This window comes from Sinocyclocheilus anshuiensis, unplaced genomic scaffold (genome assembly GCF_001515605.1).
Source record: "Sinocyclocheilus anshuiensis isolate Anshui unplaced genomic scaffold, SAMN03320099.WGS_v1.1 scaffold714, whole genome shotgun sequence".
NCBI lineage: Eukaryota > Metazoa > Chordata > Actinopteri > Cypriniformes > Cyprinidae > Sinocyclocheilus > Sinocyclocheilus anshuiensis.
Genome location: NW_015546068.1, coordinates 734,750 through 758,395, shown reverse-complemented (window position 1 = coordinate 758,395; position 23,646 = coordinate 734,750). Strand labels below are relative to the sequence as shown.

The 23,646-nt window shown below is 34.7% G+C and overlaps 3 protein-coding genes across 3 annotated transcripts in view; 2 read left to right on the top strand and 1 right to left on the bottom strand.

Moving 5' to 3' along the window:
- Positions 1–1,038, top strand: part of LOC107699625 (eIF-2-alpha kinase activator GCN1-like) — a 51,969-nt gene extending 50,931 nt beyond the window's left edge. The window contains exon 54 of the mRNA XM_016500943.1: positions 390–1,038. Coding sequence (XP_016356429.1) covers positions 390–515 — 126 coding nt within the window. The 3' untranslated portion in view covers positions 516–1,038. The remainder of the gene's footprint in view (positions 1–389) is intronic.
- A 2,365-nt stretch (positions 1,039–3,403) lies between these two features.
- Positions 3,404–12,206, top strand: LOC107699662 (ras-related protein Rab-35). Its single transcript, XM_016500989.1, has 6 exons — positions 3,404–3,690; positions 5,943–5,993; positions 7,531–7,654; positions 10,302–10,426; positions 10,764–10,888; positions 11,272–12,206. Exons 1-6 carry the CDS (start codon positions 3,639–3,641, stop codon positions 11,398–11,400), a joined length of 606 nt encoding a protein of 201 aa, XP_016356475.1. The 5' UTR covers positions 3,404–3,638; the 3' UTR covers positions 11,401–12,206.
- An 8,375-nt stretch (positions 12,207–20,581) lies between these two features.
- The window catches only part of LOC107699624 (bicaudal D-related protein 1-like), a 36,033-nt gene continuing 32,968 nt past the window's right edge, over positions 20,582–23,646 (bottom strand). The window contains exon 10 of the mRNA XM_016500942.1: positions 20,582–20,871. Coding sequence (XP_016356428.1) covers positions 20,704–20,871 — 168 coding nt within the window. The 3' untranslated portion in view covers positions 20,582–20,703. The remainder of the gene's footprint in view (positions 20,872–23,646) is intronic.

The following is a 23,646-nucleotide window of genomic DNA, read 5'->3' as shown; positions in this document are numbered from 1 at the left end:
GCACACAAGTCAGCAAAATATATAACACTGTTCTAGTGGTTTTTGGTTATTTTAATAAAAATTTTTTACATATTGTGCCTTTAAGGATTTTACGCACATCTTGCTGTTTCCTTCCAGCATTTAATGCGGTATCTCTGTATCTCAATGTTACATGCCATTTCTATGTAATTATTGTGAAATATACTAGCAAATTCTGAGTGAAAACAGTTTTTTGTTTTCAGTTTGGACAACAAAAGAGGTTAGGCAGAATATTCACAGCTTTTTTTCATACAGTAAATGCAGATCATTGACCAGAAAACACGTTAAAAGTCGCCTCTTAATCAATATGTCCCGTGTCCAATAAAAGCACTGCGATTTGAATAACGTTTGCATGTGTAAATTCGTTTCAGAGCATCAGTGCGATCCTGGACTCGGCCAGTAACGAGCTGCTGTCAGAATGTTACCGCAGATCCTTGAAGAAGATCTCCAGCCTTCCCGACTCCAACGAAGAGATCGATGACACCATCCTGACATGATGGACAGCCTCAGCTGCTCTGAATCCAGTGCTGTAGCCGCTGATGTTCTCCGAGATCCTGCATCAGTCAGTCCTACACACACACACACTCTCCTCACTAGCTTTGACTCTTCATGTCATCTACACCACAAGGAAAGCCTGGGAAAGTATATATTGTGCTGAGCCACTGAAATCATCATCTAAAAGCTGCATTTTCCTCAATTGGCTGTTAATTTGTAAATGTATATTTTTCGTTTGGTTTTCTTCTGAAAGATGAAGTATTAATTTGTGCCAATTCTTTTCCAGCACTGATGTTCTGCTGCCCTTTTATATTTCGTTTGGATGGTGAGCAGTTTCTCGCTGTTGTGATTGATTTCTCTCTGTGTGTGTGAGAGACACGTGAGCCATTAACAACCCAAAGGATGTGATGCTGATTTTTCCAGTTAGCACTGTGTCCACTAATAATGGTTGTATGAATAAATAGAAAATGAAAACTTTGATTTAATAAACGGTTTGACTTAAAGAAATTACATTTATGTTTGTTTCGTAATTCCTGCTCAACATTTCATGCATCTTCATAACACCTGATAACTCATTATTACTCCACTGAAGCATCATTCTCAAAGTATCTGGAAATGTGTATCATTATCATTCTGAAGGTGAACTATCCCTTTAAGGACAGAATCAGACTTCTAGGTTTATTGGGTGGTAAAAAGCATCAACATTTTGCTGTAACAGAGCTAGAAATATAATATAGATAGATTGCATTTATGTAAGAGTCAATGACAAATGTGACCATGGACCACAAAACCAGTCATAAGGGTCAATTTTTCTAAATTGAGATGTATACATCACCTGAAAGCTGAATAAATGTGCTTTCCATTGATGTATGGTTTGTTAGGATCGGACAATATTTGGCCGAGATACAACTATTTGAAAATCTGGAATCTGAGGGTGCAAAAAAATCTAAATATTGAGAAAATCATCTTTAAAGTTGTCCAAATGAAGTTCTTAGCAATGCATATTACTAATCAAAAATTATGTTTTGATATATTTATGGTAGGAAATGTACAAAATATCTACATGGAACATGATCTTTACTTAATATCCTAATGATTTTTGGCATAAAAGAAAAATCGGTAATTTTTACCCATACAATGTATTTTTGGCTAATGCTACAAATATACCCCAGCGACTTAAGACTGGTTTTGTGCTCCAGGGTCACAAATAAGGATGCTAGAAAACGGTGTAACCTCAAGAAAACATCTTGATATTCATGAATTAAATTTAACCCCATTAATTGAATCCTGGCTTGATTTTAACACTGTCGACTGGAGAATTCTTCACTATGTGAAATAAAATTTCAGTTTTAGTTGACAGTCTAATTTTGCATAAATAAATGCCTTGGATCAAAACGTTTTTAAAATCAGTCAAGTGTGTCCAGGTTGTTTTGTACCTAAAACTACATTTATTACTGAAGAAAGAATAAGTGTGTAAGAAATAAGAATAGACAAAGGGGTTATTACACTAACAAAAGAGTTTCCATCATCATAGGGCCACGGATCTGAAGTCTTCATTGAAAGCTTTGAAGGTTTCAGCAGTGATCAGACACATCTGCAGTTTTAGTGCATCGCAAACCCGTCTGTGTGTCATTACTGAGCCCACAGGCAACATAATTCATCTTCAGCTGATCCGGAGGGAATCAAATCTGCAGTTTTCTGGCAGATTCTCAAAGTTCAGACGGCTTTGGAAAGTTGCACAGTTTTCTGGCTCTCACTGAGAAACTACTGAGATGTCATGAAAACATTTCTTTGTTGGCACGAAGGAAGAAAAATCTGACATTGTTTAAAAACGTACTATGGTGGTAACCGTGGTACAGTATGAGATGGTAATCCTGCCAAATGTGCCAATAGTACATGGCACTAAAGATTACTATGTTAAAATATCATGGTAATTACAGAGTATTTAAAAAAAAAAAAAACTATTAGACAAAATCGTGACCAAAAAAATTACTTTTTTGTAAGTGTAACACCCCCATTTGTAAAGCATTCAATACGTTTCCATCATGAATTGTAATATTATTATTATATTTTATTCTTACCAAATTTATTGTTTTTGCCTTTAAAGCAGTTTATATGGAAAATGTGTTTTTTTTTATTCAAAGTATATTCTGTGGTAAAAAAAAAAAAGTGTTAACATTTTGTTGCATTGACGCAAAAAAATGTACATAGATTGAATTTATATAAGTATAAATGGCAAATAAAGATGCAACAAATTGAGTAATCTAAAAAACAATTTAATATTCATGAATTAAACGAAGAAAATGGAATGCATCCCTCCTTACATCAGAGATGCACAGAATCTATTTACTTCTAAATCTAATTTAAAAACTCATTTTTTTTAGGCTAGCTTTTTCTTGATTATTATAAATTGTATGTCTTAGTCTTCTTTTCATTTGTTTTGTTCTGTATGTTGTTGTCATTTTTGTGTGTTTGTTTTTATTATGCAAAATGCATTGAGAAGCTGCTTTAAAGGTGCTATAAAAATAAAGTTATATGGTATTTGAAAAGAAAAGTGAACATTTTTTGAAAATGATTAGGTTGTGTACTGTTATATTATAGTGTACATTCATTGAAGGTGTAAAGTATTATTATTAAGTGGTGTTATTAGTAATTATGTTGTTGTTGCTGCATAAAATGGTAAACTTTTTTCAAGAGAAAAACTACGTTGCACTTTTATTAATATTTTTTTTTTTATAATATTCGATATCCTATTTGTCATTGACCTATTTTATTATTTTTTTTTTTATAATTTAATTGATGTGCCGCCATTGACCCATATACAGCAAATACATGCGTCCTCGCGACGCGGGCTTGTTGACGGCTGTTACGTCATATGGCGTCGGCGCGCTCTGATTGGTCCTCAGCCGCGCGTGTAGCAGGAGGAAGCGCCGTTTCCGGTAATGAGCGACTGACTGCTGACACCGTCAAACCCCGACGACAAGCCCGCTGCTTTCGGCATCTACCGGGTGAAATTGTCCGCTCTCATCCGGGCGGGACGTCAGACGGGTTCCAGCCAAGCGCTCGGCTGGAGAGAGGCGTGAAGCTGCAGCGAAGCCGCGGGGTTTGAGCCTCCCACCGCCGGCATGGCCCGCGACTACGATCACCTCTTCAAACTGCTGATCATCGGTGACAGCGGTAAGAGACGCCGCGGATGCGTGACGGGAAGCGGGCCGGGGCGAGGCTCTGCGGGGCTCTGAGTGTCTCGTATTAAAGCTGTGAGCTCTGAGAGGCCGTAAATGAACGCAGGTCTGGTTTAACGCACACACGAGCGTGTTTCTGTCGCTGTGCCGCTGCTTTACGGCTGATCGCTTCACTCAGACCGGAGATCCAGAGACTGATCTGCTGCTCATCAATCCTGCTCTCTCTGTGCATCATTTATTCAGGACTAGAGCAGAAGTGTATTGATTTGAGGGACTCCAGAAAGTATTTGAGCACTTCATATGTGTCTGAATATCACTGCATTATGAAACCGAATGTAAAAGCAAGTGTGATTTGTTGAAAATATAAACACTTTACAGTCAAAACATTTGAAATACTTTGTTTAAAATGATCTTTGTTGAAAATGAAGATGGTGTTATTGAGACTCTTAATGGAATATGCTGATAGTGCATGTGATTCTCGACCCCTGAGAATGCATCTCTATACACAAATAAACAGCTGAAGCTGGAGGAAAAAAAAGAAATGCTCTTGCAGTATTTGAGATGCACAGATACAGATCTAATAAATGACATTCAGACACATTAAGTGTCGCTTAAGTGAACGGGTACTTTTGTTACTTAAATGATATGTGAAAGTTCACAGGGCGAACAGATGCCTGTACCTGTAAATGAACTGATCAGAAACTGAAATCTGGATATTTCAAGTGTTGGTAAGTGCTGATTTTGATGCAGAAAACGCTTTGTTTGTGCTGTTTTATTGTCAGATGGTTAAAGTTGAGCCTCGTGTGTTCAGGTCTGAGTAAAGGAGATCTAGCGTTTGCACAAAAGCAGAGGTGAGAGTGTCCTGTTGTCATGGGGTGGTTAACCATGAGACACATCACAGCGTGCGGTCCTTGTGGTTTGAGTTTTGCACCTTCTCGTGTGAAGCAGACGACTCAAATGAGCTCAATCAAACAGTTTGGATGAACTGTATATTATTAAAATGTATCATTGGGTTGAATTCTGAATTTCTGGTTTGTAGTTGGAATCAAAGAATACTAAAATAATCAATTTATATATCTACACTTCATATTTAGTGTGATTATATAATATACTGTGTATATATATATATATATATATATATATACACACACACAACAGTTAATTTAAATATATCTTTAGAATCATTGTCCATACATGACATGAGTGATGGCACGCTGGCACTGACCCGTCTGCTGTGGGCTACAGTAGATGGACACACAAGCCTCAGTGTTTCTGTGCTCTGAGGGCTTTTATTTGGCCTCTGGTTGAATTCTGAACTCTAATGAAGTGACCTGATGATACTGTACAGATCTGTGGTCTGTGATGAAAGAAAATCTGCTGGATTCTTTGTCCCGCATGCAGGGACAGGCTTGCTTTCGACACTGGTTGTCTGGGATGTAATATAGATTTCAGTTATAAGCTGAGCATTCAGTCTGTTTTCTGGCGGCTGGACTTGTTCGGTTATGTGATCTTTTTGAGAGACTTGAGAGACTGATTGATATGAATGTCTGTCTTCAGAATCAAAATGCGGCTTGTCCACTGCTAGTAAGTCCTATAATAGAATTAATGATATGATCCATGTTCTTCAGTAAGCAGGTTATACTCCACAGGAATCAAGTGATTTGATGCGTTTCTATAGTCCTTCTCGGAGTAAATCATGTCAGCTCTTTTATCCTGTGCGTTAGTGGTGTCATTTGTCAGGAGAGGGTGTTTGCTTGGTTTATCTTCTTTTCTGAGAGTCAGCGGTCATAGTCTCAGACGGTACGCCTACAGACCGTTCATGAACTGACAGATTCATATTCCACAGTAAAATCTCACCGATACCGCCTGCTCCAATCTGATTGGCTGACTTGCTGTTTTGAATTACCTGCAAACCCATGAGAGCTGAAGAAAGTGACATGGTCATTGGCAGACAGCCTCTTTCGGTCTAAACTTACAATAATCTGCAGTATCTGACGACATATAAGGAAAGGCTCCCAGCAAGGACAGCATGTTTCTCAGATTTTAGGATTTGTCTCTCAGCAGTGACTCTGAAAGCTGTGTGAGAAACCACATGGTGAACGTTAATGGTGAGCAGGCGTTAGTCTAGAGAGGTTTCGTCTGGGTTTGCTGGAGCCAGTATTTATCACATTCAGCTGAAATCTGCTGCATCATATGTTGCATGGTTTTTCCTCATTCTTTGGTTTTGTTTGCTGTTTGTCGTTCCAGGTGTTGGAAAGAGCAGTCTTCTCCTGCGCTTTGCAGACAACACTTTTTCAGGTAAGATGCATGAACATGTCCAGCGTCATCTGTCTGATTTATTATCATGTTTGATTTGTACAGACAGTCCTGAGATTTTCTGAAGCCAAGAGTGTTGTTTGTGTTGGGAGTGTTTTTATTTGTTCACTACCTTAGGTTCAAGTCCTTGTGCAGCTTGTATTTTCTGCAATGTAGAAAATAATTGATAGAAATTAATAAATTCAAGTAACTCTAGTAACTCTTATTTTAGAGAAAAATAGATATTTATTTATTAGAGATGTAATGATGCACCGCGAGCCGGTTGAAAACCGATACAAATATGTGACGATTCAAATCAGTTGAGATGTTAAACGAATCGCGATACAGTTGGGGGTGGGACTTTACATGAATGTATCTCCGAGGGGAACTGACTGTCTTTAGAAAAGTTTAGATGATATTTTCTTTTCATCTTGACTCTGTATAATGCATATTATAGCAGTGCATAACAGTGGTAACCAAGGAAACGCTGTATCGCTGCTGTTCCATAAGCGCCACCTGCTGTCAGAGAGTGAATCTGCGTCTCATTCAGCCCGTCTGCTGTTTTTGTCTCGTTCAGATGTTTTATGTAGCATAATTTCACAAAGTTAAAGACCGTTCTGTTTTTGCTTCAGATTTCGAAATTATACAGTCTAATTTAGATTAAAAACTGCTCATGCAGCATGTATGCAGCATCTCTGTTTGGATCGTGATTAAAATCCAGTGGTTGCCTCTAACTGAATGGAAAGAGCACAGACAAAGCCTTAGTTTATTTATTTGGGGTTTGTTTTAAAATTTCATATTTCAGTTTCACAAAGAAATGTTCAGCATTTTGTCCAAGCAATAATAAAATGACATCTTTTCATTTATAATTTGACTCAAATCATATCGTGAAATCAGTATCATGAATTGTATCACTTTGTGAGTTGAGTGAATTGTTACATCCCTATTATTTATTATTTTATAGAAATAAAACTATTTTATGAATGATACGCTACCATTCAAAATTAAAGAGACATTTAATGTTACAAAAGATTTCTATTTCAAATAAATGTTCTTCCTAGTCATCAAAGAATGCTGAAAAATAAAATGTATCACCGTTTCCACAAAAATATGAAGCAGCACAACTGTTTTCAACATTGATAATAATCAGAAATGTTTCTTGAGCAGCAAATCAGCATATTAGAATGATTTCTGAAGATCATGTGACACTGAAGTAATGATGCTGAAAATACAGCTTTGATTACAGAAATGACTTTTTACTATATATTCAAATAGAAAACCGTTATTTTAAATTGTAATAATACTTCACATTGTTACAAATGTTACAGTTTTTGCTCAAACTGAAATCATTGTCATATTATCATGTCTAATGGGTGATGTGGTGCATAAGCTGTATGTAGGCCAACAGTGTGGTGTTCCTAAAATATTTTTCAGGACAATGTGTGTAGAACATATCTTGAAAATAAAGGGCTAGAAAAAGCCCAAGCTAAGCTATTATGATCATACATTCAATGCTCTTTGGTGTTGTTTTGTGTTGTAGGTAGTTACATCACCACTATAGGAGTCGACTTCAAGATCCGGACGGTGGAGATTAATGGAGAGAAGGTGAAGCTGCAGATATGGGACACAGCCGGACAAGAGCGATTCCGAACCATCACGTCTACGTGAGTCAAACGCATGACGTGATCAAACTACTGCTGAGCTGAACGTGTCCTGTGTTCTTGACATGATCTGTGATTCATAATAAATCAGAATACATTGCGAATCAAGAAATGTGTGCAAGAAAGAAAGCTTTGAACAGGAAGAATAATTCTTCCCCGGTCTGAATAAATTCTTTATGGTATTTCTCTTTGATATTAATAGAAATGGTCCTTTCATTCTTAGTTTCAGTAATAACATTTTAAGACATTGAACATAATGTTCCAGGACGTCTTTGTTTGCGGCTGTTGTGTGTGCCAGCGTGGCTGTGCCGCTCGCTAACAACGCTTCAGGGAATCTGTTTGATGTTCCTAATTAGTGCCGTAACGTTTTATAGCTACTGTTTGACTGAGGGTCAGCATCTACCATCGGCACTCTGGGACTGAAGCTGTCCTTGGGCTTTAAGTTCACACTTCCTGTGGCATGAGGATTCATTTGTTGTGATGTTTGGATGTATATTACGTTTCCTGAAGCACACACCATTACATAATAAACTTAATTTGTGTAGAAGCGTTCATACAGAATTTGCTTAATAAAATACATTAATCAATAGTTTAAGATGAAGTTTTTACCAGAAAAATCAAGGTTACTGGGAGTCTTAACAAGGTTTTTAAAAGTCTTAATTTGACCTTCAACAAATTAAGGCCTAAAAAGGTCTTGAATCAAAGCAGAAAGTCTTGAATTTCTAAAGTAATGGCATTAAATGTTGCATTCGCTGCAAAAAAAATTGAAGTTTTTAGTATTTTGTTTTGTTTTCCAATATAAACATCCTTAAGTCAAGATACATTTACTTGAGATGCAAAATGAAGATATGAGGTCTTGTTTTCTAAAAATTTAACAAAATTAAATGAGTTTATGCCCAAACAAGAACAAATATCTGCCAATGGAATATAAAAACTTGTGTGTGTGTGTGTGTGTATATATATATATATATATATATAACACTTTAAATTAAGTAGATTTTTTGAGCCCATTGACAATTTTCTTTTGTTTTAATCACTTGATTTTCATAGATTTCTCATAAACAAGACTTAATTTGTTATTTTGCTTCTCAAGTAAATGTATCTTGACTTAGGAAACTTTAGGCATTTTCACAGGAGAACAAGGCAAAAAATACAAACTTTTGCAGTGTGATCTGAAGATGCAGTAAAAGTTATTTCCGTATTCTAGTGGTTGGAAAGGAGAGCTTTTCAAGGCAATTTTTTTTTTCTTTGAAGCATTGATAATACAAGACATTTACATTTAGAGACGATATTGACATGATACTATTGTGTTACATTCAATTTATTCCTTACATTTTCTTTACTTGGTCTTAAGTCTTACATTTACTTCATAAAACCTACAAAAACCCTCAACATTATGGCTTACATTAAAGTATTCAAGAGCTCAAACTACATTTATGCCTGTAAAATTGCAAAGACACTTTTTTTGTAAGTTTTGGACCAGTGTTAATGTGGCATGGTTACGTGTGCGATGACCTGAAGCCGGATGGTCATTACGTAGCTAACAAGAAGGGAATGTGCGCCGCTTCATTAGTGTCTCGTTAGTGTGTGTAAGTATGTTCATGCATGCTTATGTGAGGTTTTGATCTGTTAATAAGGCAGAACTGTGGCAGGCTCGGTCAATGACAGAAGGGTTTGGTCACTCCAGGCCTCTCAAAGAGCTTGTTGTGTGTGAATGTCTTTGTGTCTGTGTTTGGAGACAGAAGACGGCCTGTGCTTTTAAAGTCAGAGGTAGTTTTGGGCGATATGATCCATAGTCATATCGTCCTATCATCAGCCTGTGAGATCGCCGACACACGAAATCATCGTGCTAATTTATTTAATTATTTACTTGCTTAGTTTCATAGCTGTAGAGTGAACCAACTCCAGGGTAAGGTTAAAAGCAGCCAAATGTTAGTGTAATCTATCAACTACACTATATCTTTTTAGTCAAGTAGCATATGGATGTCATATCATAAAATATTTTTAATATGACTGAATTTGTTTAACATGATCACAATTTAAATAAAAACATTGTAAGTTACTAATTATAATGCTTACATTTCCTCAACTATATTTAAACAGCAGCTACAGAAAACGAGCAAAGAACATTTACATTATCAAAGAACATCATCACTGACTTCAATTTAGCATAAGTTAATGCACTTTAAAAAACACTCCCAATTTAATCAGTAAAGCTATCTCTTATACTTACATCGCATGTACATCTGCCCTTTGTTGTTTATGTTGAGAGAATTCGCGAGAGAGCAGAATTCAGTCAGCGAGCGCACGTACTCAACAACAATGACTCATCTGAACGTCTCTGATTGGCCATTGCATTCATAAGTTCAACAGAATCGTGTGTGATTGGTTATAGCGTGCAACACTGTAAAAATGTGTAAAAAGAAATATGATGGGACAAATATGCCCTAAAATTAATTAGATAATAATACTAGCCTAATAATAATAATCGTCTTGATATCGTCAAAGGCATCAGCCACAGACGATATACGATAATATCGTCTATCAGCACAACCCTAGTCACAGGGCTATTCCTCTGTCCACTGTTGTTTGCAGAGAGAAATTCTTAATTTAAACTGAACTCTTTAAAACTCTTTATTTCCATGCTCAGGTATTACAGAGGAACCCATGGGGTCATAGTAGTGTATGATGTCACCAGTGCTGAATCCTTTGTCAATGTCAAGCGATGGCTGCATGAAATAAACCAGAACTGCGATGACGTCTGTCGAATATTAGGTGAGTTCTCCAGTAAATGCTCTACATGGTACATTTAATTTTATTTAAATATTATATTATTTTTGTATGTATATTTTGTTTTATTTTGTTTTTTTTATGTATTTTTAAGTCCAGTTCTATTTGTAAACGACCACTGTTTTGATTGGCTAATATCTTTGCATGTGAAATGTGGTGTAATTCACACTGTGGATAGTCATATGTTAATGAGCCCATGGTTGTGATATTATTTCCATGATATGAACCCTTTAGTACATGAATTAGTAGACTTTATTAAATCAATTCAGTGGTGACTTCTGTATTCATTTCTGTCTACATCTCTATCATTTTCTCACTTAAGTGGGCAATAAAAATGACGATCCAAACTCTAAGGTTGTGGAGACGAATGACGCACAGAAGTTTGCTGAGCAGATGGGAATCAGCCTGTTTGAGACGAGCGCAAAAGAGAACATCAACGTGGAGGAGGTGAGTTCCTCGGGGCTCTGTATTAGGACCATTCGGATTGTGCTGTGAAACACCTAAAACTCACTAGTGTGCAGCTTCCAGGTCTGGAAAACTCTCTAAAATGTACTTTTGCTCTGCTCTAGAATATTTAATTTCATATTTCACAGAATGAGCACTTGAATAATCAATCACTTGTGCACATCCCTAGTTGAAAGTAGTCAAAACAAAATTGAAATTACCTGATGTATGTCTCTGTGTGTCATCTATTTTACAGCGACTTCAAACGCGGCTCATCTAATCAGATTTTATAGCTGTATATGTTGTATGAAGTGTGTTAATATTTATTAGAATCAGTTTTGGAGGGTGCAATAACATATCCGTGTGTGTTTCTGGTCTTTGTGTAGATGTTTAACTGCATCACAGAGCTGGTGCTCCGGGCAAAGAAAGAGTCTGTGGCCAAACAGCAGCAACAGCAGCAGAACGATGTGATTAAACTCAGCAAGAATAGCAAACGAAAAAAAAAATGCTGCTAGTGGATGGACAGATGTTCCTCTGCACGGCGATCTGCACACTCAGATGGACTGTGATCATCTCACTTAAGATTTCACAAAAACACAGTGCGGAAAAATGCAGTCCTTTTTGGACCGAGACAAACCACAGTGACTTTTTAAAAGAAAATGTACAGATTTTATCAGAGTCGAGGAGTTTTATGTGGATTTCGTGATATTTAATAAAAGATCCTCCTTCTTTATTGAAGGACCAGCAACCTGACGTGATCGCCAAACCATGCAGGTTTCTGTATGCTTACTCTCTGTATACTCTACAGTGATTATATATCTCTATTATCCACCATCTCGGGAGTGATTTTTATTTTCGTCTTTATTTTGCTTCTCTTTCTCTATTTTTTGTGGAATGCCATTGTTTTTTTCTGCAAGAACAATTTGGGCCTTTTTTCCCCTTTTTGCATTTTTTTTTTTTATGAAAGCATGCAATTACAGACATTTACTCACCGTGGACTCAAAAGGATACAGATGCCAACAACTTTGAGTTTTCATTAGTTCATTTTTAGATAATATCAATTAGTGATCCATCATGGGGTTTTTTTCTTTTTTTTTTTTTTCTTTTTTCTCAAGCCTGTTTCATTGGGTGAATCTCGCAAAAAAGCATCTCCAGGTCACATTTAAAAATGTATTATATTTTGCATAAAGAAAATGAAGCCTATGTTTAGGATCAAGCACATTTCATCCGAAATTCTCATTGCCAATGCAAGAAATTTGATGTTTATAAATTGTAAAGTAATTATACATCATGATAGTATTTGTTGTGCTTCATTTAACTGATGCTTGTTTAAAGACATTTTTGTATAATTTGATATTTTTTGCTGTAGTACATTAAAAATGACTATTATAGCAATGAGAATTAAAACATCTGGATGTGTTTCAGTAATGTGCATTAAAAAGAGCATTAGCATTAATCATCATGAAAATAAAGTCAATTAAAAAAACAAACAAAAAAAAAACAAGTCTTCAAGTAGGCTTCATTTCTTCATGGAAAATGTGATTTCTTTTTGTCCTTTAGATTTACATGCTTTCATGAGATTCACCGCATTAGTTCAGGCTTCGGGTCTTCATGATGTGGACAGCAGAGCTCCTTTGACATTCACAGATGTCTTCAGGCTCGTGTTTTTCTGCTTTTGTTTTTCCCGTGAGGATGAGCGTGGATGATGCTGCCATAATCTCAGAACAGTCCTCTCCTTCAGTGTTGCCATACAGTTCTCCTCCGTATCAGCCATTTTCCGGACGCTGGAGTCGCATCTTTGGGTTTGTGAATGCATTCAGTGAAGCTGATGTTAAGAACAAGATTTCATCTTTTACATCTCATAGAAGAGCAATGTTGTTGTGCCATATGAGGTTGAATGAAGCACAATCATCTGGACCCGGAAGACGCTGATACAGGCAAGGTTTAAAAACGTAATCACCGTGTTTATGCACAGTTGCAAAGGGTGTATTGCTAATATGAAATGTAATAGTTTTTATATGTGGTGTTTAAGCCAAATGGGTGAATCAGAATCTTGGGTTCATCCCTAAATTTCTTGAATATGCTATTGACACTTTTACTGAACTTGTCTTTATGGCAGGTCCAACTTTGACAGATGACAGATACTCCTCCATTGGTGTCTCTATGGAGGTGAATCTCACAAAAACATGACCATGTCCCAATTCACCTTAAAAGAAAAATATATTTTTCATAAAGGAAATGAAGCTGATTTTTAGGCACCTTAATGTTTTGTTTTTTGTTTTTTTTGGCATTAAAATGGTAATGTAAAAATGTAGCATTTTTTGCAAAGAATTAAAAAGATTTTTGAAATGCATCTGCATTAAAGTCATTACAACATTTTTTTCCTCCATAAAAGTGAAGCCAATTTTTAGGCACATTTAGAATTTTTAAGCTTATTTTCTTGTTTTGAATTAAAATGTTAATGTAAAAATTTACAATTTTTGCAGATTAAGTAAATACATGAAATTGGTGTTTTTAATTGTGAATTGAAGTCATTATGAAAGAAAAAGTTATTTTAACTTTTAATGTAAAGATTTTTTGCAGAGATTTTTTTTTAATGTAATGCAATGAATTTAGAGCTGCATTAATTAAAAGAAATAGTACAATGATATATAAATGCTTTAAAATTGAAATATGCAAAACAAAGAAAAAGATTAAGCAACCTGAAACGGGTTTCATTTTTTAAAAATTATTATTTTTTAATATCTAAAATTGAATTTTGTTTTTTAGTGGTTTTGTGAGATTCACCAATAGAAATATTTTCATAATTTGTATTAATTCAGTAAGCCAAAACACACCACAAGCCCAGGCTGTGCTGTGAGCCAATTTCAATCCAGTCATGTGATATCATGCGTGTGCATATGCATGCACGTTTGACATATTAGCACATATCCATGCAAACTGTGCTGGTTGAAACACTTTTTTCAGCTGTGGTTATATTATACACTGGAGAAAAGAAATGTATAGTGGACCGCCCCTTTATGAATTAAATCATTAATAAATATTTTAAGAATTAATATTTGACACAAGCATGTTTGTCCTTGTCTTTATTAAGCATCATCACGTTGCACATTTGTTTACATGCTTTGTTCTTCTCGATGTTTATTGCAGGACTGCGATGATTCTTCAGGGTTATTACTGGAATAACTGATGATTGAGAAACGTTTGCATTTGTATTTTTTATTCTGATGCATCACAGTGCATTCCACATCTTTTTAAACATGGACGTATGTTTGTCTACATTTGTATATAACTAGGTATTTTAAAGGAATCTGTTGGAAAAATAAGAATTTAATAGTTATAAAAACACACTGGATTGAATTTACTATGAGTATAAATAGCAAACACATTATGGAAAGTATAAAATCTGCCTTATTTACATGTTTACCACGGTATTACTTACAAATGTACAGATACATACACTTTTGTCTGGAAGTGAAGAATATTACAAAATGTGATATATATTAGCTGTGTGTGATAATTCGCTTTAAGTCCATTTGACACTTTTTCTGGTTTTATTCAAAGTAATAACAGATCATTTAATCGGCATGACTTAAGTATAATTTTTTACTTTAAATGTAGCGAGGTTCGTGTTGATATGAAGTTGTTTTTTTAGCAGCCATTTTTTAAGATTTACTGCAAAGATAAAGTGTTTGAGTAGATATATGTATGTTTTTAATTTGTTCATTTTCAAAAAAAAAAAGTGCATTTCAGGAAGGAAACTTGGCACTAATGAGGCTGGTGAAAACCATTAATATTTGCTTTATACAATATTATTTACTCGGATAGCTGTAGAACTCTCCCTCTTTTATTAATCTGTTTCCCCCATTTATTCTATGTAAAATAAGCTGTTTGAATCACAATCAGACCAACAGGATCAGAATAGAATTGCTTAATACTCAATATTTATATTAAAATAATTTATCGAACATCCAATGATCATATTCAAACAACTTGTTTTTGTCTTATGAATGAAATGTACAGTACATAGAAAGGCGTGCACATCCACGCTCATGCATGAAGACCTAGTGAGAAAGGAACTAGTAGTGCTCGTTTGAGCAACTGGTGACATTTACAGAGAGGATTTGTAGAAATGGTGGATGACTATAGGATAAAACGCATTCACAACAGCAGCTTGCAACAGATTTAAGACAGACGAGAGACTTGCAAAAACAGTGTTTAAATGGCAAAAGGACAGCAGTACAAAGTCAATGTGATGAGACGCTTACAGAACAGTGTCCCATGTATTCTATGTAAAATAGCTTTTTGAATTGTTTATATAACAATCAGACCAACAGGATTAGGATAGAATTGCTTAATACTCAATATTTCTATTAAAATAATTTATCAAATGTCCATTGATCTTATTCAAACAACTTGTTTTTGTCTTATGAATGAAATGTACAGTACATAGAAAGGCGTGCACATCCACGCTCATGCATGAAGACCTAGTGAGAAAGGAACTAGTAGTGCTCGTTTGAGCAACTGGTGACATTTACAGAGAGGATTTGTAGAAATGGTGGATGACTATAGGATAAAACGCATTCACAACAGCAGCTTGCAACAGATTTAAGACAGACGAGAGACTTGCAAAAACAGTGTTTAAATGGCAAAAGGACAGCAGTACAAAGTCAATGTGATGAGACGCTTACAGAACAGTGTGTAAAACGCAAGAAAAGAATCTAAAGAAATGACATTGAAATGTTTTTTACATACAGAACAACAGAAGAGAGATGACTAATGCTATAAACGCGGCTGCTGTCTGGAAGATTTAAACCACTGCTAATATAACAGCGTGTTTCATTCATCCGCCGTCAGACAGGAGAAGCACTACAGGCATTAATGAAAACATCCAAAATAATTATAACCATCTGATCCTTATTAAATCACCTTTGTCATATACATCAGCATCAGTTCTGGAGCTTTCAAATGCAATTTTCTAAAGTGGCATTTAATGTAATTTGGAGTAAAATGTCATTGAGATTTTGCTTCAGTGATATTTAAATGTCAGAGGATTTTTTTAAAGCCATTTTAACAAGCTTTTAAAAGGGGACGAGAATATTTACATGCACAAATGTACATTTTATGCATGAATTTTGTTAAAATATTCTGAAAATTGAAAGTTGTTTTATGTGCAATTTAAGTCACATCTATTGAATTATGCATATTTGTGCAATTTCTGTATTTGCATACTAAAAATGGTCACTATGGTGAATATTCATATGACCAGTGTTGGGTGTAATGCATTACTAAGTAATTAATTACTGTAGTTTAATTACTTGTCCCTTGAAAAAAAGTCAAGTAAGGGATTACTCGTAATTTTCCAGTAATTACAGTTACTTCTGATGTAATTGCATTAAGACTCTAGAACAATTCTATATTATAAAACAATAGTGGATTTAACATCAAAATTTAACTTCTAATGTTAAAATGTATGTTTTTAATGTAACCTTCTCCCTTTAAATTCTTTGGTCAGTTCAAGCATAATTTATGCAGTTTTGTATTATTTATTTGAAAGAATTAAAGGAGCAGTTTCGTGTCTATCCTTGTATTGTTCAGCTGGACGAGGCTGACATGGGATTTAGAAAGTAATGAGTAATGCAATACTTTTTAGAGAGAGTAATTAGTACAGTAATCTAATTACACTGCTTAGATGTCATTTGTAACTAGTAATGAATTACTTTTTAGGGTAACTTACCAAACACTGTATATGACTTTGTTAAAATGAAACTTTTATCCTCATTGACCTGTAGTACCTCTCCTACAGACGTATTGGGTCTGGATTGAGAGTTTTCAGATGGTTTACATTCAGTTCTAATCAGACAGCGATTCTAGCGAATCCTCCAGAAACACTTTACAAACCAGACCACACGACAGACAAGCGCTTACATGGAGCTTGTTCTAAAAAAGTTGATTTATCATTCAAAAGTTATACATTTACAAATATATTGATTCCTTTTTTTATTCCAAACCTGTTTGTGTCTTTGTACGTATAAAAAAAAAATCACTCTTTGGGTTTCTCCGAGCCAAAAAACACCTCTGCGAGAAAGAAGACAGCTGCATAGCTTCGCTCAAAATCTGCCCGACTTTCACTGATTGAACCCAAAAAAAAAACACACACACACCGAACACGAGACGAACACACCCGATTACAGCTCACGATCAGGACACAAGTGCTCCCTTCATTCTCATAGGCTGGAGGAAGTACACCCTAGAAATGACCTGGGCTGTGTTCAGAATAACATACTAGCATACTACACTCTCAGAAATAAGGTAAATAACTGTCACTTGGGGTACCCTTTCAAAAGGTACTATTTAGGGGTAAATAAAGGTACAAAGATGTACCTTTACCTTTCGATGTACCTTTTAGCTTTTGTCTCTTACTGTAGTGCCCCAGTAACAATTTTGTACCTTTTTTTCTGAGATTGTAGTCATATGCCTGAGGTATTTTTTGTATGCAAAAATACTCAGAAGAGCAATTTCAGTTGCCAAAGATATACAGCATTCTCTGTATTGAATACGTTACCCTACAGTGCACTTGACTTGACCTTCCATTTACTGCGCGACAAATGAAACAGAAGTAATATCCACTATGATTTTTAACATTTCTACACTGTAAGAAAAAAAATCTGTAAAAAAGTGGGAAAAGGTACTGGTGATGTTCTGCCAGGACGTTATCTGTTAAGTTCACAGACATTTTCTTTAACCCTGAAGTACAACACAATGCAATGTATAATTCAAGATATGGGTAAATCAATAGGGAAAATTCTGGCCTATTAACACAGTGCCCTATTTTTACAGACTTTTATCAGCGTAGTGACAGATGTTTGACCATTTTTTTTTTTATTAATTTTAAAAATGTTCAATTTAAATTTTTGGAATTTTTGGTGGCTACTACACTCTAAAAAATGCTGGGTTAAAAAGGGACAAACCCAGCTATTGGGTTGTTTTGACCCAGCGGTTGGGTTGTTTTGACCGAGCGGTTGGGTATTGGGCTATTGGGTTGTTTTGACCCAGCTATTTGGTTGTTTTGATCGAGCGGTTGGGTTGTTTTGACCCAGCGGTTGGGTTGTTTTGACCCAGCTATTGGGTTGTTATGACCCAGTAGTTGGGTTGTTTTGACCCTGCGGTTGGGTTCAAAACAACCCAATAGCTGGGTTTGTCCCTTTTTAACCCAGCGCTGGGTTATATTTAACCCAGCATTTTTTAGAGTGTATGTAACATTCTGCTGTTTGAAATATTGTTACATTCTGCATACAGTGGCACATTATTTGTCTTTTAAAAAACAGTGTGTATGTATACTGTGCAGTAGGCAGTACACTAGTATTTCATTCTGAACACAGCCGCAGTTTCAGTGCATCTCTGAGGACTGAGATTTTCTAACGGTGAGTATCATCTAATCATGGTGTCTTCAGTTTGGTGTTTCTCTCTGATTTATACTGCTTGTATGTGTGGATAGTTTTTCAGACGCAGTCTACAAGTTCCAACTCAACACTTCTGCTCTTTGGTTCACTGGCGTCAGACTGTGACGCACACGGCCTGAAGTTTGTTATCAAGCAGTCCTGAGGACATTTTCTCCAGAAATGTGCTAAAAAACAAGCAGGTACATTTGATAAACCAGCCACAACGCATTTATGCTAACAATTTCTTGTTGCATTATTATTTGTATATAATTGCGTGCTTTTATAAGTTTTTTATTCTAAGCAGCTGCTGAAAGTTAATTTTATATAATATTCATGTGGTTGTTAAAAAGTTGTTTTTTAATCTAAAATACCTCTATGAATGAACCAAAGAACAGAACGTCTGTAGCTGTTTTTGATTTTAATGTTGCAGCGTTCAAACATTATCTATAATCAGGCCCACACCCAATCTGTGTCCGAAAATTTAGGCCGATTTGTGACATTCACGTCATGCTACACCCTTCATATTTTCAATAATACTGCAGTACTCTCATATTACTCTCATAAATCAGCACACATAAAATGCAAAAGACGTCCACAGATTCTGCCTGGGCCTTAAACTACATCGTGATGCTGAAACCTTTGTCCTGAACCGTCTGAAGTCCAGTTCATCCTGAGTTGAGTCTCTAGCGAATGCCGTGATTGGTCGGTGAGCGGATGTGCCTCCGTGAATCTCTGGCAGTGAGGTGAGGAGAAGCTTTTTGAGGCACTCGCAGGGGAAACGGACTTCTGATAGGACTGGAGTATTCTGGGAACCCTGTTGAACAGACCCTGACACAGGGCTTCACCCTATCGGACGATGACCGTGTCTCAAGATTTGTGTTCCACTCCTAAAGCTTTCTGAGGGTGGATTGTGGGTACAGATAAAGTGCAAAATGGCTCAAAGCCATCAGAGAACTCGGTTTGTCAGCGCCGTGGTTCTCAACCAGTGGCTCGTGACCCAAAAAATAAGTGGTTTTACAGTCAATTATTGGGTGCTGAGAGCATAAAACCATTGATGCATTATTTAAAAAAAAAAAAGGTAACACTTTTTTTAATTGTAACCTTTATGTATAATGCATTATAAAGGTATTCATAATGTACGTTGTAATACATTCTATCTTTTCAAAAATAATTGCAAGCAAAGTTAAAATGCATTGTGATATTTGAAGGTTTGTCGTATTTGAATGCATTTTACTTTCTGAAGGTGTAACAATGAATAGAGAAGTATGATAATGTATTATAACTGGGGTTACAATTATTCATGAGATCATGCAATGCATTATAAGGTGCATTGCAAGGCATAATTAATGCATTCAAACTACTTTAATAATGCATTATATATAAAGACTTAGTGTTACCAAAATATTTATGCCTAAGATTTATGTATTTGCATTAATTGCATAAAATTTCAATCTGTTTGGATTACACAGTTTTAACATAAAGTAATAACCTTAATGCAATAATGTAATAAATGCAATGCATATTTGTCAGTCAAACACAAATGAAACCGATAAGAAACAGGTAAGATTTCTGTAATAGTATTAATAAACTGAATGTGTTTTTAAAACACAGTAACCAGGTTTATATATTTAAATGGATTTACTCCATTTGGAGTTTTAACAAAAACAAACTAATGAACTTGATTTAATGCATATTTGTCAGTCTTACATAAAGGAAACAGAGAAAGATGAAAATGAAAGATCAGATTAAAAAAAAAGTGAATCTATTTGATTTTATTTAAATAATAATTTTTAAAATGTGTTTATTCAAATTGCTTAAAATCAGCACAGATCTGTTAATTGTGAAAACAATTCAGTTAAAATGAATGAAAATAGTTAAAATATGGCTAGCTGTGGAACAAGAAAAGATTTAATTAGTTAAATTGTACTAATTTTTTTGAAGCAAATTAGATTTATTAATGAGACATATATAAAACTGGTTATTGTGTATTTAAAATACATTCAGTTCATTAGTACTATTACTGAAATCTGATCTGTTTCATTTACGTTTGACTGACAAATTTGCATCACATTAAGTTTTTTATGTTAATACTGTGTAATCCAAATGGATGGACATTTTATGTGCAATTCAAACACATAAATCTAAATTTAGATCTAAATATTTTTGTGAGTGCATCAATGTAACCAATTAATGCATTTCAGTGTTTGATTTTAAAGATATTTTTGTTAATTTTGTACAATAAATAATGCTGTTTTTTGATTAGCAAAACCAGTTGAGAACCACTGATCTCGTGATTTTGACTTTCTTTCTGTCGATTGTTGTACCCTTCTCTCACGTCTGTTCTCACACTCTCTTCCTCCATGTCTTCAGATAATCTCAGTTCTTCTTGAAGAATGAAAAGAGGCGCTTGTCTCTGTCCGAGAGGCGATGCGCTCGTCTGGATGGAGCTCCTCCTCGCGACCCGCTGAAGGAGTACGGAGGATCTTTCCACTCCTCCTGGTGTTTATCCATCAGTTGTTGATCGATAACTCTGTGCATATCATCCTGAAGGAGAGAAACAGACATCAGGGCTTCATCTGAAGACAGAAAAGAGCCATCGACAGACAGACAGAGGTGAGTGAAAATGGATGAACATGAGTCCTGCGACATGAAGGCTGTTTTCACACTTGTTTTACATTGTTTGGTCTGAACCAGAGCTCGATTCCCTTCCAGTGTTGTTATTATTTATTAACAAATCTAAAACTGTTAAAAATCAGTTTTGGTCATTGAAATAAATCTGAAATGAAATAAAATATAAATATTACATGAATAAAAAAACGTAAACCTAAATGTCTTAAACAAAAATGAGAAATGCTGCCTTGGCAACTATCTGAAACATGAAGTTGAAGTACTAACATTATTAGAACTAAATGAAATAAAAATAAATGAAAGCTAAATAGAAAAAAAACCTGACAAAAGCACATAACAAAACCTAAAATAAAATAACAATAATAACAATAACAATAAAAAACAAAAATAAAAGCTAATTCAATCTATTAATAAATACTATAAAAGCAATATAATAATAAAATTAACAAATAAATAAAATAATAATAATAATAAAAAATAAAATAAAATAAATACTAAAATAATAGTGTTTCCTTCTCAACATCAGCCTATTTTCACATTCAAGAGAAGACCCCAAAAACATAACTAAAACTGGAATAAAAATAAAGCTAAACAGAAATATTTTTTTGGGGGGGGGGGATGCTAAACAGAAATTTTTTTTTTGGGGGGGGGGATTACACTAATAAAATCAAATAAAAATATATATGTAAAAAATTTCATGCTGCTAAATGCATAAATTAAATTAAATTTTATATATATATATATATATATATATATATATATGCATTTAGCAGACGCTTTTATCCAAAGCGACTTACAGTGCATTCAGGCTATACATTTTTTACCAGTATGTGTTTTTTACCAGTTATATATATATAGAACTAAGAAAAAAATTACTGAATTTACTGAAACCTAAACTAAAACTTAAATTGAAAGTATAAAAATAAAAGCAAATTCAAAAATATTAATAAATAGTAAAAAAAAAAAAAGTATATAAAAAAAGACTAAAATAATACTGTTCTTTTCACATTATCATTCAGAATACACCAAAAATATTACCAAAACTTAATCTAGAATAAAAATAAATTAAAGCTAAATAGAAATATTTTTTAAAAAGCTAATAAAAGTGACATAAGCACATAAAAAAACCTAAACTAAAATTGAAAATTGAAAAAAAAAAAAAGTAAAAGCTCATTTAAAATATTAATAAATACTATAAAACTATATAAATAATACTAAAACAACATACTGCTGGTCTCTTTTCACAAAAGCATTCATGAGAAGACCCCAGAATGGTTCTAATCGTCTTAATGTTTGTTCTAGTGTGAAAATGCCCTGAAGAGCCACAGCACGATGACATGAACGATGACCTCGTGACCTCGTGACCATGGATACGGGTTGGACGGTGAACCCGAGCTCACCTCTAAGGCAGGAGGGAGTTATCATAGGGGAGAAGGGGTCTGTATGGAAGCTGAGAAAGGCCACTAGATCAGAAACCACAAGAGCCACACAGTGAACAGCCCTGAGGAGGCAAACTGCAGGCGGGAGAGAGAGAAGGGAAGCTAAGAGTTAAACACACATTCACGGGATACGGGTGAGAAAGAGCGACAGAAGTAGAGTTCATCTCTGATTTAATACTGAACTGAGAGGAACAGACGACACACGTTCATACACTCAACAAAGAGTTCAAGTCAACATGACTCTGTCCAAACAGCCCATGCCACATCAGTAATGTGCTGCATTGCTCCATCAGGGATCATTTTTCAAATCTATCATTATATGATTATTGCTGTGATCTTTATAATATGAACGTTAACTGGCGTTCGTTTAGCAGTGATAATATTTTACTGCTGCAGCTCTAATATTTTAGAAAGGTCGTCATGTACAAAAGTCAAGTTTTGTCATGAGACAACGATTTTTATCAGGACAAACTTTGAAGGACGTATTTTAAGAGATGGAGCCACAATTTTATCACAAGCGCATTTAAAGATTCTTTTATAGAGTTGTATGCGGGTCAAAGATGAGACGTCCCATTTTGATGTTCGCATAAAATTAAATTTACAAAAGTATTTTATATACATAGAAAGCATATTAAATGCAAGTAAAGTGTCTACTTTCATGTTTATAACTTTTGCAAATAACTTTGCAAATAACAAATAACTTTTGTGGAAAAAAAAAATCTAAATATGCGTGAAATAATGTTCCATCATCATTCAGAGTAACAGATTTATTTATGTAAAAATGAAACAATATACTTATTCTGACCTGTACTTATTAATATATATATATATATATATATAAGAAAAAGACTAATACTTAATGTTATTATATTTTAAATGATTAAAAATATCTTGCTGACAAATGGATAAAACCTAGTGGTAAAATATAATGATAGTTGCAAAGACTGGTAAAGTTACAATTACAATTAATTAGTATTTTATTAGTTTATATGAACTATTGTTACACTGAATGACATTTTAGTGGGTGTCTTCAGCAAATCGAGGTAAGAATGTATGATAGTCATTATTTTTTGCTCTGAAAAATAAAAATTAAACAGGACACATTCTAATGTAAAAACTATTTAAAATGGTATTAAAGGGTTAGTTCACCCAAAAATAAAAATTAGGCTGTGTTTTACTCACCCCCGATGCATCCTAGGTGTATATGACTTTCTTCTTTCAGACAAATCCAGTCGGAGTTATATTAAAAATT

Bases quoted from the DNA above. Each gene is read 5' to 3' on its own strand.
- LOC107699662 (XM_016500989.1), top strand. From the start codon at position 3,639: ATGGCCCGCGACTACGATCACCTCTTCAAACTGCTGATCATCGGTGAC. The intron at 3,691-5,942 runs GTAAGAGACGCC...TTGTCGTTCCAG, and splicing joins GCTGATCATCGGTGACAGCG to GTGTTGGAAAGAGCAGTCTT. The intron at 10,889-11,271 runs GTGAGTTCCTCG...GTCTTTGTGTAG, and splicing joins AGAACATCAACGTGGAGGAG to ATGTTTAACTGCATCACAGA.